The sequence below is a fragment of the Leptodactylus fuscus genome, chromosome 1 (assembly GCF_031893055.1).
Source record: "Leptodactylus fuscus isolate aLepFus1 chromosome 1, aLepFus1.hap2, whole genome shotgun sequence".
NCBI lineage: Eukaryota > Metazoa > Chordata > Amphibia > Anura > Leptodactylidae > Leptodactylus > Leptodactylus fuscus.
The window spans coordinates 212,098,624-212,115,730 of record NC_134265.1 but is presented as its reverse complement, the minus strand read 5'-3'; the positions used below and the strand labels follow the sequence as shown (position 1 = coordinate 212,115,730).

At 41.1% G+C, this 17,107-nt stretch overlaps 1 protein-coding gene across 1 annotated transcript in view; it reads right to left on the bottom strand.

Moving 5' to 3' along the window:
- Positions 1-17,107, bottom strand: part of ADGRL3 (adhesion G protein-coupled receptor L3) — an 877,296-nt gene that overhangs the window by 535,350 nt on the left and 324,839 nt on the right. Inside the window, exon 8 of the mRNA XM_075282777.1 lies at positions 1,691-1,756. Coding sequence (XP_075138878.1) covers positions 1,691-1,756 — 66 coding nt within the window. The remainder of the gene's footprint in view (positions 1-1,690; positions 1,757-17,107) is intronic.

Sequence of the window (17,107 nt, the reverse complement as noted above, 5' to 3'; positions counted from 1 at the left end):
TGACTATGGTAATGCCCCATAGTAGCAATGAGGGAAGACATTAAAAAAGAGAAATACTGTATGTAAGGAGGGCTCCTCAGCATGACACAGTTATACACTCACCGGCCACTTTATTAGGTACACCTGTCCAACTGCTCGTTAACACTTAATTTCTAATCAGCCAATCACATGGCGGCAACTCAGTGCATTTAGGCATGTAGACATGGTCAAGACAATCTCCTGCAGTTCAAACCGAGCATCAGTATGGGGAAGAAAGGTGATTTGAGTGCCTTTGAACGTGGCATGGTTGTTGGTGCCAGAAGGGCTGGTCTGAGTATTTCAGAAACTGCTGATCTACTGGGATTTTCACGCACAACCATCTCTAGGGTTTACAGAGAATGGTCCGAAAAAGAAAAAACATCCAGTGAGCGGCAGTTCTGTGGGCGGAAATGCGTTGTTGATGCCAGAGGTCAGAGGAGAATGGCCAGACTGGTTCGAGCTGATAGAAAGGCAACAGTGACTCAAATAGCCACCCGTTACAACCAAGGTAGCCAGAAGAGCATCTCTGAACGCCACACAGTACGTCGAACTTTGAGGCAGATGGGCTACAGCAGCAGAAGACCACACCGGGTGCCACTCCTTTCAGCTAAGAACAGGAAACTGAGGCTACAATTTGCACAAGCTCATCGAAATTGGACAATTGAAGATTGGAAAAACGTTGCCTGGTCTGATGAGTCTCGATTTCTGCTGCGACATTCGGATGGTAGGGTCAGAATTTGGCGTCAACAACATGAAAGCATGGATCCATCCTGCCTTGTATCAACGGTTCAGGCTGGTGGTGGTGGTGTCATGGTGTGGGGAATATTTTCTTGGCACTCTTTGGGCCCCTTGGTACCAATTGAGCATCGTTGCAACGCCAAAGCCTACCTGAGTATTGTTGCTGACCATGTCCATCCCTTTATGACCACAATGTACCCAACATCTGATGGCTACTTTCAGCAGGATAATGCAATGCCATGTCATAAAGCTGGAATCATCTCAGACTGGTTTCTTGAACATGACAATGAGTTCACTGTACTCCAATGGCCTCCACAGTCACCAGATCTCAATCCAATAGAGCATCTTTGGGATGTGGTGGAACGGGAGATTCGCATCATGGATGTGCAGCCGACAAATCTGCAGCAACTGTGTGATGCCATCATGTCAATATGGACCAAAATCTCTGAGGAATGCTTCCAGCACCTTGTTGAATCTATGCCACGAAGAATTGAGGCAGTTCTGAAGGCAAAAGGGGGTCCAACCCGTTACTAGCATGGTGTACCTAATAAAGTGGCCGGTGAGTGTATAATGCCTTCATCTTTCTTAAACCACTTTTGGGCATTTTGATCATTGCAGGAGTTTCCACCAAATTGCTGCTAGTGAATAGTGTATAGTATAGTGTATAGTGTGTTTAACATGCCTTGTATTGTTAAACCAGTCAATTAGTTGTAGTATTGCTGTTCCCATTTGTGAGTTCTTATAGCCATTAAGCCACTAAGTTTTACAGACCCACATCACATGATACTCTGTGTAATATGTACAATAGTCTGTGTCAATAGGCGGCGCACACAATTGTAGTTCAAGTTTGATGTGTTGTCCAACTTGAAAAACATGTTTGTAATTTACTTAATCCAAATATTTGTAAAAGTCTTTATAGGAACAACTAACTTACCTCGAGTTGAGGATCTTTCAATACTGAAATCAATATGATTGGAGGGAACATTGTAAGAAATGTGACCTAAAGGAAAAAAATAAATAAATTAAACAACCATGGCATATACATATATAAGTAAGATTTTTGGTTCTTGTGACATTAATCCCTTATCCTCTACCCTAACTATTCTTTTCAGTATAACCTGTTTTTTCTGTTTCCTCTTGCCTTTTTTTTTATTATTGCCTTTTCTATTTTTTATTTTTATTTATTAGTATTTTGCCATTTTTAATAACATGGTAACTTGAGGATATGAAAAGAAGGGAAGGGGGTGAGGGGGCAAAATTGAAGCAAGTATATATAAGTGGCCATTACAGGAGGAAGATATAGGACTTTCATTCAAACAATCGGCTGTAACATGGATTTTCCCTATCTTCATCTTACAGTTTCATTGCCAATTAAGTCTATTGGATCTCATATGTAGACGTGATCTCTACTTCAGCAGTGCTCTCTTCATAAAATGTACCTGTGTGCATGTGCAGATACTGCTGAATACACAAGAACCCAGTGAATAGCACTTTCTAAAAAGACAGGTTCTCCAACAGCACTTGTTCTTAAAGCCAAATCGTTGACTGAAAGCAGTCTGATGTCAGATTGAATCTGAAGTGGAAGCAGAGCAACAAGACTCTCCAATGTGTGTTTATATCATATGCTAAAAATTACAGTAAATATCAAATTTGTAAAAAAAAAAAAAATATGGGTCTTATATAGTGAGTATTTTTCAAAAGTGAACTACAGATGGAACAAGGAAGGTTCAGAAAAATGTCCAATAGTCTTAAGGCAATATCTGGCCACAGGCAGAAGGCAGGTCTCCAGATAGAAGGAGACAGGAAATGCATTAACAAACTGACGCGTCAACAGATTCAACTCCACTCCAACTATGTCCTCACCAGCATGTCAGTCAACCCCCCACCCCCCTTCCTCACACACCAGGGCCCCAACCCCATCAACTTGCAGCACTCAATTGCCATCTGGCTACAATCTGATCCTCACTGAGTCTCAAGTGTGTAGCGAAATCAAGAGGAAAGCAGACAAGACCGGAGGACCCGATGGGATAAGTACAAGAGTTCTTAAAATGTGTGAAGACCAGCTGTGTGATGTTATTATGCATAAGTACAATATGATTGTAAAGTTGGGAGTGGTACTGCAACTGTGGAAAACATCTTGTGTGGTACCAGTCTCAAAGAAACCTAATCCAACAGACTTCTACGGCTACAGATCTGTAGCACTGATATCCCACCTTATGAAAGTCCTAGAGAGACTGGTCCTGACACATCTATGCCCTCTAGTGTGTTCTGCAATGGACCCCCTCCAGTTTGCCTATTGGTCAGGCATTGGGATGGATGATGCCATCATCCACCTTCACAGAGCTCTATCTCACATGTAGAAACCAGGGAACACTGTGAGAATAATTTTCTTTGATTTCTCCAGTACGTTCAAGGCACCATTCATTCAAGGCTACTGAGGGACAAGCTGGACCTTGTTGGAGTGGACCATCACCTATAAAATTGGATCCTCGACTACTTCACAAACCGACCTCAGTATGTGAGAGCCAGGGACAGTGTATCAGACACTGTGATCTGTAGTACGGGGGCACAAGAAAGTACAGTTCTTACCCCTTACCTCTTCACACTGTACATTTATGAAACTACTCCGACGACTCTGCAATAGTATGCCTCATCACTGACAGTGACGGCGGGAAGTACAGAGACTTAAACTGGGATTTTGTAGAATAGTACCAGTGGAACCACCTCAGGATTAATGCTGGGAAGATCAAGGAGATGGTGGTGGACTTCAATAATAAACTGGACTGGGCTGATCACCTAGATACGCTGCACAGAAAGGGTCACAGCAGACTCTACCTGCTCAAGAGGCTGAAGGCCTTTGGAGTCCAGGGAGCACTTCTTAGGGCCTTTTTCAAATATGTGGTTGCTTCAGCCATCTTTTTTTGGTGTGGCCTGCTAGGGGAGCAGTTTATCAACAAGGGACAGAAACAGACTCAACAGGCTGATTAGAAGGGCCAGCTCTGTCTTGGGGAGCCCCTTGGACACAAACAGGTGGTGGGTGACAGAAGGGTACTGGCCATGGTGAGCTCCATGCTGGAAAATAAATCCCACCCCATATATGAGACCTTGATGGCACTTCTCAGCACTGTCAGTGACCGACTGCTTCACTTCAAGGAGTGCTATTGGAGGTCCTTCCTCCCAACCGCGGCCAGGCTACATAATCTACATCAGACCAAGTGAAGAGAGATAAATGATCTTGAAGTCTTCTTTTTCTTTAGCTGCTATGACTCCTAGTATTTTTCTCATATCAGCAATTCTGAGCTTATTTATGTCTCCTTCTGTAATATAATACTTGTTTTTATCCTGTATCCTATTATCATGCTGCTTTAACACACAGAAATTTCCCCACGTGGGACTAGTAAAGGATTATTTTATCTCTTAATCCTTACTTGAACGAAAAAGTAAACAGTGAATGTCATAAAAAAACAAAACACAAAAAACTAACACAAAGAAACTCAATAAACTAAGGGACAGAAGAGCTCTCAAAAGTACCAAATGGAAAGCAAATCCCACAAAACAATTTGGATATACCATTCTGTGTTATAAACCTATCTCAGTATGAGTGAAGCAAAGTGAAATAAATGTTCTAAAGGACCTACATTTTGTTCCACCAAACCACTTGAAAGGGCTCAGTTTGGCAGTGACATGGAGGAATATTTCCACAGACTGTGGCTGAAGGAATCTTTTTATGAACAAACAGATCTGACATCACAAGTTGGTATCAAGCAAGACACATCAATTAAAGAGAAGAGAACACACGGGACCACACAACCTGGACACAATCAAACTCTGGATTGTTATATTGTTTCAGAAAAAACGTAAATTGGAGATCCTTGGCTAACAGCACAAGGTAGCACATAATTTCAGCATACAGGAAAGAAAAGCTATAACATTACTGAAATCTAACAGGGATATCATCATTAATCCGGCTCATAAAGAAGGGGCTATATTGATTATGGACACATCTCATTACATCCAAGAAGTACACAAACAACTCTCAGACAAGAAATACTACACACTACTTAAGGAAGACCCCACAGAACAATACACAGGACAACTTATATAAAAATACTATATAATATATTATAATACAGAATATGATAGCATCAATAGCGTCAAAATTTTGTCATACAGTCTGTTGGAACTAATAACACAATCCCTAAATGGGTACCTTCTACATGTTACCAAAAATACTTAAAGAAGGTAAGCCAGGAAGAGCAATTATGTTTGGCATTGGGACAGAGTATCTCTGGTATAGATGAGAAGACTCTAAAACCCTTGTTGAGGAGCACACCCAGCTTTACCCAGAATACTGCAAATAACCTCTGCAAGTTCTCAGCGGTGGATCCACTACCTGAATATTGGCAGACATGGTTGTAGAGTCTACTCCAACACTTTTTTTTTCCTGCAACCGCGTTCACCGTACAAGAAAAATATTTTTAGAAATTTGCAGATTGGGCGTTTTCAGACACAGGGATACCTAATGTGTATGTGTTTCACAGTGCTTAAATACTTTTAGAAGTGTTTTAGGGAAAGGATTTTTTCTTTATATTTTTAAAAATTTTTATTATTATTATCCCTCTGGGGCTTAAACCTGAAATCTGTTAATTGCAGGTCCCATATACTGCAATATAACTGTATATAGAGTTTTGCTATGTTTTGCTAAGTTACTATTGTAACTATTGCAATTGTTCACATCTTGTCCCATCTTTGCTTGTGAACGACTGAGCCTTTCAGGAATGCTACCTTTATACCCAATCATGATACTTACCTGTTTCCAATAAACTTTTTCACCTGTGGAATATTCCAAACAAGTTTTTTTGTATTATGTTTTTTTTATTTTTTGAGTATTCCTGTTATGATCCGTGACTGAATTCAGAGTCTTAAGTTGCTGCTACTTGGGGACTGACTTACACACGTGGACAGAATTGTTGGTCGCCCTCGTTTAATGAAAGAAAAACCCACAATGGTCACAGAAATCACTTGAATCTGACAAAAGTAATAATAGATAAAAATTCTATGAAACTGAACAAATGAAAGTCAGACATTGCTTTTCCACCATGCTTCAACAGTATATAAAAAAAATAAAACTCATGAAACAGGCCTGGACAGAAATGATGGTACCATTAACTTAATATTTTGTTGCACAACCTTTTGAGGCAATCACTGCACTCATACGATTCCTGTAACTGTCAATGAGACTTCTGCACCTCTCAACAGGTATTTTGGCCCACTCCTCATGAGCAAACTGCTCCAGTTGTCTAATGTTTGAAGGGTGCCTTTTCTACATGCCATGTTTCAGCTCCTTCCAAAGATGCTCAATAGGATTTAGGTCAGGTCTCATAGAAGGTCACTTCAGAATAGTCCAATGTTTTCCTCTTAGCCATTCTTGGGTGTTTTTAGATGTGTTTTAAGTCATTATCCTGTTGCAAGACCTATAACTTGCGACTGAGACCAAGATTTCTGACACTGGGCAGCACATTTCTCTCTAGAATCCCTTAACAGTATTGAGATTTCATTGTACCCTGCACAGATACAGCAAAGAAGCCCCAGAACATAACAGAGCCTCCTCCAAGTTTCGCAGTAAGGACAATGTTCTTTTCAAGCTATGCTTCATTTTTCCGACTGTGAACATAGAGCTGAGGTTCCTTTGCCCAAAAGGTTGATTTTTGTCTCATCTGTCCATAAGACATTCTCCCAGAAGCTTTGTGGCTTGTCAACATGTAGTTTGGTTATTGTTATTTTTGTCAGATTCAAGTTATTTCTGGAACCATTGTGGGTTTTTCTTTCATTAAACCATGGGTACCAACAATTTTGCCCATGTGTGTATTTCCATGTATGGGGAATGGGGATTCATAAGGCTTTTTTTTTCTTTGCAGAGTCAAATGTACTTTATATTTATACCACTTTGGGCAATTAATATTATTTTGATATTTTTATCCAAATTTTTATGGGAGGCAAAACAGTAAAAACTTGGGTTTTGGCTCTTGATTTTTTTCCCACTAAGGCATTCACTACAGTGAATGCCTTAGTGTACAGGTGTAAAGTGTACAGGTGAAATATTTTTATACATTTGTAGACCAGGTATTTTCAGCCACAGGGACACATAATGTGTATTTGTTTTACTTTATTTATATATGTTTATGCTTTTATGTGTCCTAAGGAAGGGGGGTAACTTAAATTTTATAATATTATTTACTATAATTTTTTTGGGGGGGGTTTACACCTACTAGGGTGTGACCAATGCACTGCAATGCTAATGCTTTACAATATATTGCTAGGGTAAAATTGATATTGTAAAATTGCTAGGGTAAAATTATTGCTAGAACGTCTACAGTGACAAGCCTGGGAGCCTTGAGTATGCTTCAGGCTGTCATGACCTCCCCCAGATCTCATTCCGAGAACAACGATCCATCTCAAAATGGCTCCTTGGATGATTGACTGAAGCGTTGGTTAGGTTAATGCCTGCAATCAATGCCACTGGGTCTCCATTATATAATACACTATCAGGAGGACCCGGTTTTGCATGGGTATATTTAATTTTTTGTTTGTGTAGTAGCTCCATAAGAATTTCCAGTTTTGCAATTTTGCATTTTATATGTCATTTGTGTGTGTGTCAATAAGCATCATGTGATCATGCGTATCTCAGTTTGGATATCAGTGAAAAACCTGTGACGGGTTATTATGGATACCTGGATTAAAGCTGTGTGTAGGTGACCTTGAGTAACATTGTCATCACCAGTGTCCTTTTCCTTTAAAGCTGACCTACACCAGTGAAGAAAAATGGCTGGGTTGTTCTGGAAACCTTGAGTAAAGATCTGATGTGTGATAGTGTGTGCCGAGTTGTTTATCTAATCCTTTAATGTGTGATACTGTGTGGTGAGCTGTGCATCTAATTATGTGATGTGTAATACTGTGTGCTGAGTTGCGTATCTAATCCCCCGATGTGTGATACTGTGTGCTGAGCTGTGCATCTCATCATTTGATGTGTGATACTGTGTCCTGAGCTGTGTATCTAATCATCCTATGTGTCATAGTGTGTGCCGAGCTGTGTATCTAATCCTCTGATATGTGATTACTGTGTGCTGACTTGTATATCTAATCCTCTGATTTCAGATACTGTGTGCTGACCTGTATATTAAATCATCTGATGTGGGATATTGTGTGCTGAGCTGTGTATCTAATTATCTGATGTGTGATACTGTTTGTTGATCTGTGTATCTAATCCTCCGATGTGTAATACTGTGTGCTGAGCTGTGTGATAGTGTGTCCTGAGCTGTGTATCTAATCCCCTGATCTGTGTTTTTAATAATCTGATGTGGGATACTGTGCACTGAACTGTGTATCTAATACTCTATGTGTGCTGACCTGTGTATCTGATCACCTGATGTGAGATACTGTGTGCTGAGCTGTGTATCTAATCATATGATGTGTGATACTGTGTGTTGATCTGTGTATCTAATCCTCTGATGTGTGATACTTCGTGCTGAGCTGTGTGATAGTGTGTGATATGTGTGATAGTGTATGCTGATCTCTGTATCAGCATAAAAATTGTGTCAGTATACAATCAGTATGTGCATCAGTCCGTTTTAAAGTGTCAAACTGAATTCAAACGGAAGGATGGCATACTGATGTGTGAACCAAGCATTAGTTAGGATATCAGTGTTGGATATCAATGCTGGATACACCTGGAGTAATGCTGTGCACATGTGGAGTGACCGCGTGTATGGTCGTTGGAATATGAGTGAAAGACTTGCAGGTTTGTATTGGCTAATGCAGATCATTGTTTTGGGAATGCTGTATCTCAGGAACAGTACGTCTGAGAGACTTGAACCCCAGTCTAAAACCTTCCCGGTCAACTAATGTATGTGGCAAATTTGGTGAAGATCGGTTCAGTTGTTTGGTCGTGCCTAGAGGACAGACAGACAGAAACTCCTTTTTATAAGAGATATTATACTGTCAGGAAAGGGCAAACGAAGTATGCCAGAACTAGCAAAAAGTTGTGCATTTTTTGTCATTTGTACAAATCCATTACTACCATTGGTAAAGTGGGCATAGTGGGGTGCGGATCAAGGCAGATTGAAGTGTGGATGCCACAGCCCAATATACTTATTAGAATTGGTCTTATTTTTAATACTGGCACATTGGACCTTCTGAGAAGTATTATTAAATCGATAGGGAAAATATGAGTGTTTCTGCAGTGTTTTTTTTCTGCAATGTGTGGATGGTATTAGCCAGAATCTCATTCACTTTGCTGGTAATGTAAAACACTGTATACAATGTAAGAAAAGTCTTATATGTACTTCTGGCTACTTGTGTGATTATAGATGAGATATTTTTCACAGAGACATAAGCACTATTTGTAACAGTGCTCATAGACTGTTCCATTCCTGTGTCATGTCTACATGGTAGAAGCTAAAATGGTGTAGAATGGACTGCTTGTTCTGCCATATATTTGCATTTCGGGGTGCTCCTAGTGTTACTTGTGCTTTTCTCAGCTACTTGTTAATTACTCCTGGCAGAATTACATGTAAACAAACTGGTTATAATGGATAGGGAAGGGGGCAGGCTGCTCCTTATTGTATATGCCCACAGCTTCAGAGACAAATTTAAAATGTGGGCGGGTGGGCCATAAGTATAGATACACCCAGATATGGATACACCCAATCAGGGCCGGCGTCAGCTCACGGCATAGTCGGGCAAGTGCCGGGGCCCACAGAGCCTCTGGGGGCCCCCCGGCACTTGCCTGTCACAATTTCAGCTCATCGGCGTCCGTCCGCCGATGAGCTGAAATTACATACGCGATGCAGGAGCTGTGACCTCAGCTCCTGCTTTAAAGCTCCGGCCCGGCTTGCGTGTGTAGGCGCGATGACGTCATCACATCACGCTTACACACGCAAGCCGGGCCGGAGCTAAGCAGGAGCTGAGGTCACAGATCCTGCATCGCATATGTGACTGGAGTGAGAGAGAGGAGCGTCGGGGGAACGATGGAAGGTGAGTGATGGAAGGTGAGTGATGGAAGGTGAGTGTAAGTGTTTGTTTTGTATTACATATTAAGGTGAAACATAATGAAGGGGGCCCATGAAACTGGGGGGCAAATGAAGGGGAGGGGAGGGGGGGAACGGCATGACACTGGGGAAGATGAAGGGGGTGGGGAGAGAACGGCATGACACTGGGGACAGAGATGGAGGGGACCCAATGAAACTGAGGGGGCAAATGAAGGGGAGGGGGGAACAGCATGACATTGGGGCAGAGACGGGGGACATTAAACTGTGGGCAGATGAAGGGAGAGAACGTGATGAAACTGGGGACAGAGATGGAGGGGGGGACATGAAACTCTGGGCAGAGGAAGGGTGTATATGAAACGGGGGGAGAGATGGAGGGGGGGCATATAATTTACGGGTGACTGTAGGAGGATTATACTGTGTGGGAGCACATGATAAATGAATGAGAATGGGTGGAATCAACATAAAAGTGGGTGGAGCCAAATTTGCAGCATTTTGCCCCTCTTTCTACTTTTTAAAAGATTGGGAGGTATGGCGTTGGTGACGCCACACTCCTGCATGACGTCACTCACTTCATCTGCAACGCACAGTGTCTCGACTCCCCCACCTCCTTTACAAGGGGGCCCACTGAGGCTCTGTCGCCCAAGGGCCCATAAAAACCTGGAGCCGGCCCTGCACCCAATGTCTCCAGATCTCACACCCTTGGACTTCTATCTCTGGGGCCATTTGAAGTCTATGGTATACTCCGTGAAGATCCAGGATGTGGGGCACCTTGAGCACATCATTTAGAGGGTTACTGTTGTTGTTCCATGTCACAAATGTGTCAATAACTCAATAATGAATAAAGCTACGTTAAAAATGAGGACGCTATTAATTTTCTTGTGCAATTCTCCATGTGTTTGATGTATCACATGACCCCCTTCCCATTGAAAAAAGTAAAGTTGAATTCAAAATGGCAACTTTGCAGATGGCCATCATGGGCGTCACCCAGCCTCAAATGTTTCCCCCTTCCCTTGTACTAATATGCCACAAACGGTAAGGTGAAATCAGCAACCACTTCCATTTTATCTGGGTGTATCCATACTTATGGCCAACCCTGTACAGTCATAGAACAGACTGCCCAGAAAGACTATGTAAAAGTTTTCATGAAAACAGAGGTACCCTATAAGAGGTTGGAGGCTGGAATTGAATAAGACTGGATTGCAAAATGGCAATGTTTATACATTTCCCCAATGAGTAGTACATTGTTGATAACAGAACTAGTATGCTTTTCATGTCTCAGGGCTTCTTCCTTACTATTTTAGAAGGAACAAGGAGAAAATCCTAGCCAAATGTATTTAATTAGAATATTTCATTCAGATATAGGATGTGTTATTTGAGTGATCCTTTTATTTTTTGGGCAGTGTATATCAAAATACTCCTTTTTTGTATATCTACTGGGATGTCTTTTTTTTTTTTTTTTTTTTTTTATAACAATCTTGTACCCATATGAATGTTGCACTTTCCATGCGAGAGAGATGGGAATCTTATTGTTTATGCAAATTCTTTTCGGTTGGCCCTGGGTTCCTCCTAATGCAAGACAATGTCAGACCTCATGTGGCTGGAGTGTATCAGCAGTTCGTGCATGATGAAGGCATTGAAGCTATGAACTGGCCCCCCCGTTCCCGAGACCTGAATCCGATTGAGGACATCTGGAACATCATGTCTCGCTCAAGTAACACATTTGTAGCCTGCTAGAGGTCATTTTGCAGGGCTCTGGCAGTCCTCCTCCTGTTCCTCCTTGCACAAAGACGGAAGTAGCGGTCCTGCTGCTGGGTTGTTGCCCTCCTATGGCCCCCTCCACGTCTCCTGGTGTACTGGCCTGTGTCCTAGTAGCGCCTCCACCACAGACTGTCCAGGAGTTGGCAGATGCTTTAGTCCAGGTCTGGGAGGAGATCCCTCAGCAGACCATCCGCACCCTCATCAGGAGCATGCCCAGGTGTTGTAGGGAGGTCATACAGGCAAGTGGAGCCACACACACTACTGAGCCTCATTTTGACATGTTTTAAGGACATTACATCAAAGTTGGATCAGCCTGTAGTGTGTTTTTCCTCTTTAGTTTTGGGGGTGACTCCAAATCCAGGCCTCCATTGCTTAATAAATTTGATTTCCATTGATGATTTTTGTGAAATTTTGTTGTCATCACATTCAACTTTGTACAGAACAAAGTATTCAATGAGAATATTTCATTCATTCAGATCTAGGATGTGTTATTTGAGTGTTCCCTTTATTTTTGGGGGCAGTGTATATCAAAATACTCCTTTTTTGTATATCTACTGGGATGTCTTTTTTTTTTTTTTTTTTTTTAATAACAATCTTGTACCCATATGAATGTTGCACTTTCCATGTGAGAGAGATGGGAATCTTATGGTTTATGCAAATTCTTTTCAATCGATAGTGTAGCTGTAGCAACAGCTTTATAGATTTTCTTTTATTCATATATGTCTTACTTTTAATCATTAATGCCATAATGGCGACCGACTTCTGCAGCTGTTTAGCCTGAATGAAGCTTACTTAACAGTTTTTGAAAATCGAAACATGTCAATTATACCTACGGAAACACTGGCGTTCTCCATATATGTATAATAGGGCCAGAAATTCCACAGAGGAAAACTCTGTAGACTTTCTGTGAAAAGCGCTGTGAAAATAAAAGGCATTGCGTTTCTGCCGTGGTTTTTCCAGTAGTGTTTTTTTTTTTAAAGAGATTATATCATTAAATTTAGGCAAATTTGCCTAATGACATGTTGGAATAGCCTTTAGAAAGGCAAATCTATCCCTACCTTTTCTTTAGCTTTTATCTACCGCCATTTTTGAAATACAGACTTTATTCTTTTATGCTAATTCTGTGCACGGAATAGTGTGCGCAAATCCCGCGCATGCACTGTATTGAGAAGTGCTGCTTCCTACGCAGCGAAGAATAAGAAGAGGAGGATATCTACACATTAAGGGGCATGTAGCAGCCAGAGGAGGTTGGATACTGGATATGATGGTGGCTGTGTCATGTGAATAAGCCCTAAGACTACATTCACACTACAGGGAAAAAAAAACATACATTAAAATTTTTTGCAACTGACAGTTTAAAAAAAATAGATTTTCCTGATGCAAGTCAGTTTTTAATGTCCTTTTACATCAGTTTTTAAATGAAATTTTTTTTTAAACTTTATTGTTTGTTTTTGTTTTTTTGGACCCAACTCATTCATCGAGTCTTAAAATCATACATAACTTTTATTAGATCCTTCAAACCAGGAAACTGAAAAAGATGGGATATGTCCTAGTTTTTCACTGACAGTCTTCACTGTCAATTAAAAAAAACTATGTTTTGTGGCATGCATATGTACAACTTTTGTAGTTTCTAAGGATGATTTTCTTTATTTGAAAATGTAAAAATCTTCCCATAATTTAGGGCCCATTCCCACGATGTAATGCGCTGCTCATTCTGATACGTAAACACGTGTCAGAGTGAGTGCTTCAAAACTGAATCCCAATTCAATGTGTAGCGCGAGTAACACGGCACCCATTGAAGTCAATGGGATCTGTTTTGAAGCGCTCACTCTGACACGTGTTTACGTGTCAGAATAAGCAGCACGTTACATCGTGGGAACGGGCCCTTAATGTGGACAAGTGTGTGATCTTTTCAATTCTGTGAACTTTTCCTCCAACTAGGGTAGAAAGGGTGAGGCTCAATGCTGTAAAAGTAGTGATAAAGTGAATCAAGTTGTTTCCTTTAATTGTCTTTAGGATTCCAAGAAAAAGAAGGTTGCTTTTAATATATCCGGTATCCAAATAAAACATTTTGAGGTTTTCTTGACATAAAGGCTGAGGCCCGACATCAGGGAAAATAGATTTTTTTGTGGCAGATTTTGCAGATTTTTTATTTTTTTTATTTTTTTTTTTAGCCTAAGCCAAGAATGCCTACAAAAGGAATGTGTTTGTTTTGGTACCGTGTTAGCCAGTGGTTATGAAATATAAAAAAACAAAAAAACTTTGCAAGTCTTCAGTGGGCGATACCTTTTTTAATGGCTAACTCATAATGATGACAGAATATGACGTTTCGAAGCTTCCTCTGAGCTTCTTCTTCAGATATGTCTAAAAACACCTTCTAGAGGCTGCATATTTATAACTGGACACAGGGGTAGGATTACAGGAGGGAGGGGGGAAGAGGCTTATTACTATATACTTATAGAAGCAAACAATCAATTGCCAGATCCCAGGTTCTTATCTTAATGGCTGTCTTAATGATTTGTATAAAAAGACATAAACCCACGTGAGACGTTCATTCCATTGTCCAGCGTCTGGAATAGGGTCATGGCCTTGTACTCATAAATCAGTCGCTGTTTCCTTGATTTAAAGTTCCCTTTTAAGATCAAGATTTTCATGTCATTGATGATGTTGTGATCTTCCTGGCAGAAATGATTTGGCACGGGAAAATCAGTTCTCTGTTGTTTGATTGTGTGGCGATGTGAATTAATTCTCATTCTGAGTTTCTGACCGGTCTCTCCAACATACAGATTTTCAGTGGAACATTTGGTGCAAATGATCAAATACACTACATTAGGTGTGTTACAGGTGAACACACCTGGGATTTTATATTCCCTGTTAGAGTTTGATATCTCTATCCTGTCGCTGGAGGCGCCATTTTCCCGGCGGCGCATGGGCGCCGCCATTTTGCCTGGGATCGCCGGCTCCTGGAGCATGCTCCAGGGCCGACGTCCCGTTGCCATGACAGCTGGGAGCCTGTACAAGGCTCCCAGGCTTGTCTGCAAATCCTCTCTTTTGCAGGCTGGTCTATGCAGCCTGCAAAAGAAAGGATGATTTTTTTGCAATGCATTAGCATTGTAATGCATTGCATTAGTGATCAGACCCCCGGGGTTCAACACCCCTAGGGGGTCTAATAAATGCAAAAAAAAAATTTTTTTTAAAAAAAGTAAAAAAAAATATAAAAAGTATTAAAAGTTCAAATCACCCCCCTTTCCCTAGAACACATATAAAAGTAGTTAAAAACTGTGAAACATATACATGTTAGGTATCCCCGCGTCCGAAATCGCCCGCTCTACAAATGTATAAAAATATTTTTCCTGTTCGGTAAACACCGTAGCAGGAAAAATAGTCGAAAGTGCCAAACCGCCGTTTTTTCACTGTTTTGATTCTGATAAATATTTGAATACAAAGTGATCAAAGCAATAACATTTCCCGAAAATGGTAGAACTAAAAAGTACACCCGGCCCCGCAAAAAAAGACACCCTATGCATCCCCGTACACTTACGTATAAAAAAGTTACGGCCGTCGGAATATGGTGACGTTTAGAAAAAAATTTTTTTAACAGTTTTGGAATTTTTTTTAGGGGTCAAAATGTAAATAAAACCATATAAATTTGGTATCCCTGGAACCGTACTGAAACACAGAATATAGGGGACATGTCATTTTGGCTGCACAGTGAACGCCGTAAAACCAAAGTTCGTAAGAAAGTCGCAGAAATGCATTTTTTCTTCATATCCACCCCATTCAGAATTTTTTTTCCTGCTTCCCAGTACATTATATAGAATAATTAATGGTAGCATTATGAAGAAAAATTTGTCCCGCAAAAATTAAGACCTCATATGGCTCTGGGAGTGGAGAAATAAAAAAGTTATGTTGTTTAGAAGGAGGGGAGTCAAAAACGAAAAACGAAAATCAAAAAATGCCATCGGCGGGAAGGGGTTAAACCAGGTATTGGTACTTTTGGCAGTGTGGACAGGTGCCAAGTCCTGTTGTAAAATGAAAATTCAATTTCCAAAAAGCTTGTTGGAAGAGGTAAACATGAAGTGCTCTATAATTTCTTGGTAGATTTCCTGACTTTGGTCTTGATAAAACAAAGTGGACCTACACCAGCAGATGACATGGCTCCCCAAAACATCACTGATTGTGGAAACTTCACACTAGACCTCAAGCATCTTGGATTGTGTACAGCCTCTCCAATCTTCCTCCAGACTCTGGGACCTTGATTTCCAAATGAAAAGCAAAATTTACTTTCAACTGAAAACACCTTTGACCACTGAGCAAGAGTCCATAACTGTTATGACCCAGTCTCAGCAGTCTCGGCTTGTTAGGTTCGGGTGCGGAGTGTCCGGACTGCATTCGACGCATGAATCACCTGATGCACGGCAGGGGAATGTTCACACCAGACATGCTGTTTCTGTTCTGGCACTCGGGCGTGGATCACGTGGTAAGTTGCCTGGTGGATCATTGCCTGGTGTGTCTTGGCCTCTGAAGGGGTTAAGTTCTCTGCAGTGTTGAATACTTTACAGGCCATGGGCGAGGCCTTCTCTTACTATATAAGGCTGTTGTACATGCTGTCTGATGCCGGTCTTAAACTTCTGTTCCTGTGCTCCAGAAATGGTCTGTTGTCTGAAGCTGCTACCATCTGCATCCCAGCCCATCCAGTTTTTTGCTCCTGTTCACACAGTACTGGTTTATTAAGTATTGAGCTCCTATCCAAGCATAGTGTTCCGGGCGCAGCGAGCCCTAGGTATTTTTCTGTTTGGAGATTTGGAATTTTTTTTGGTAGGGGTTTTTTTTGTGTGTGATCCTAAGTTCTGTTTTTCCTATCCCTTGCTTAGTTCAGTTATTCTGTGTTTCACGTTTATTTACTCCGTATGCTTTGCGTTCTCATGTTCACCGTTAGTCCAAGTCTGGACATCCATGGGGGGCTTGTTCTGTATCTGCCTCTCCTTCATAAACGTGAAGCTAGACAGGGGCTCTATTTCACTTTATAGGTTAGCTACTTCTCCGGCTGTGCTCGTGCCCATTCAGGCAAGCTATTCGGGCCCACAGCTACTTTTAGTTGTGCGAGGCAGGGTGTAGAAGGATCCACACTAGAAGTCCAAACTGCTCATACTTCCAATTTTCCTTTTTTTTGGTGTGTTTTTCCTTTACTGGACTGAGAAGTTATCAGTCGGGGCCAGTCCGTGGTCAGAGATCCCCAAACCATAACAATAACTTTTTGATGATATTCTAATTTATTGAGATGCACTAGTATATAGTATGCTCTTATATTCCCTTCTGCTCAATACAATCTTGACTTTGACTACAAAAAAGCAGCAAAATATTCAATAGAAAAAGATGCTTTTCCGCATTGTGGGGCCTAGGTCTTAGGGTCCAACCTTATCCCACATAGAGTAAACACCACGGTTTTGATGCAGCAAAGTCCCTGCAAAGTGGATGGGTTTCTGGCTAATCCCATACACACACTGTAGAAAATATCCGCAGTCGACAAGCTGCGATTTGAAAAA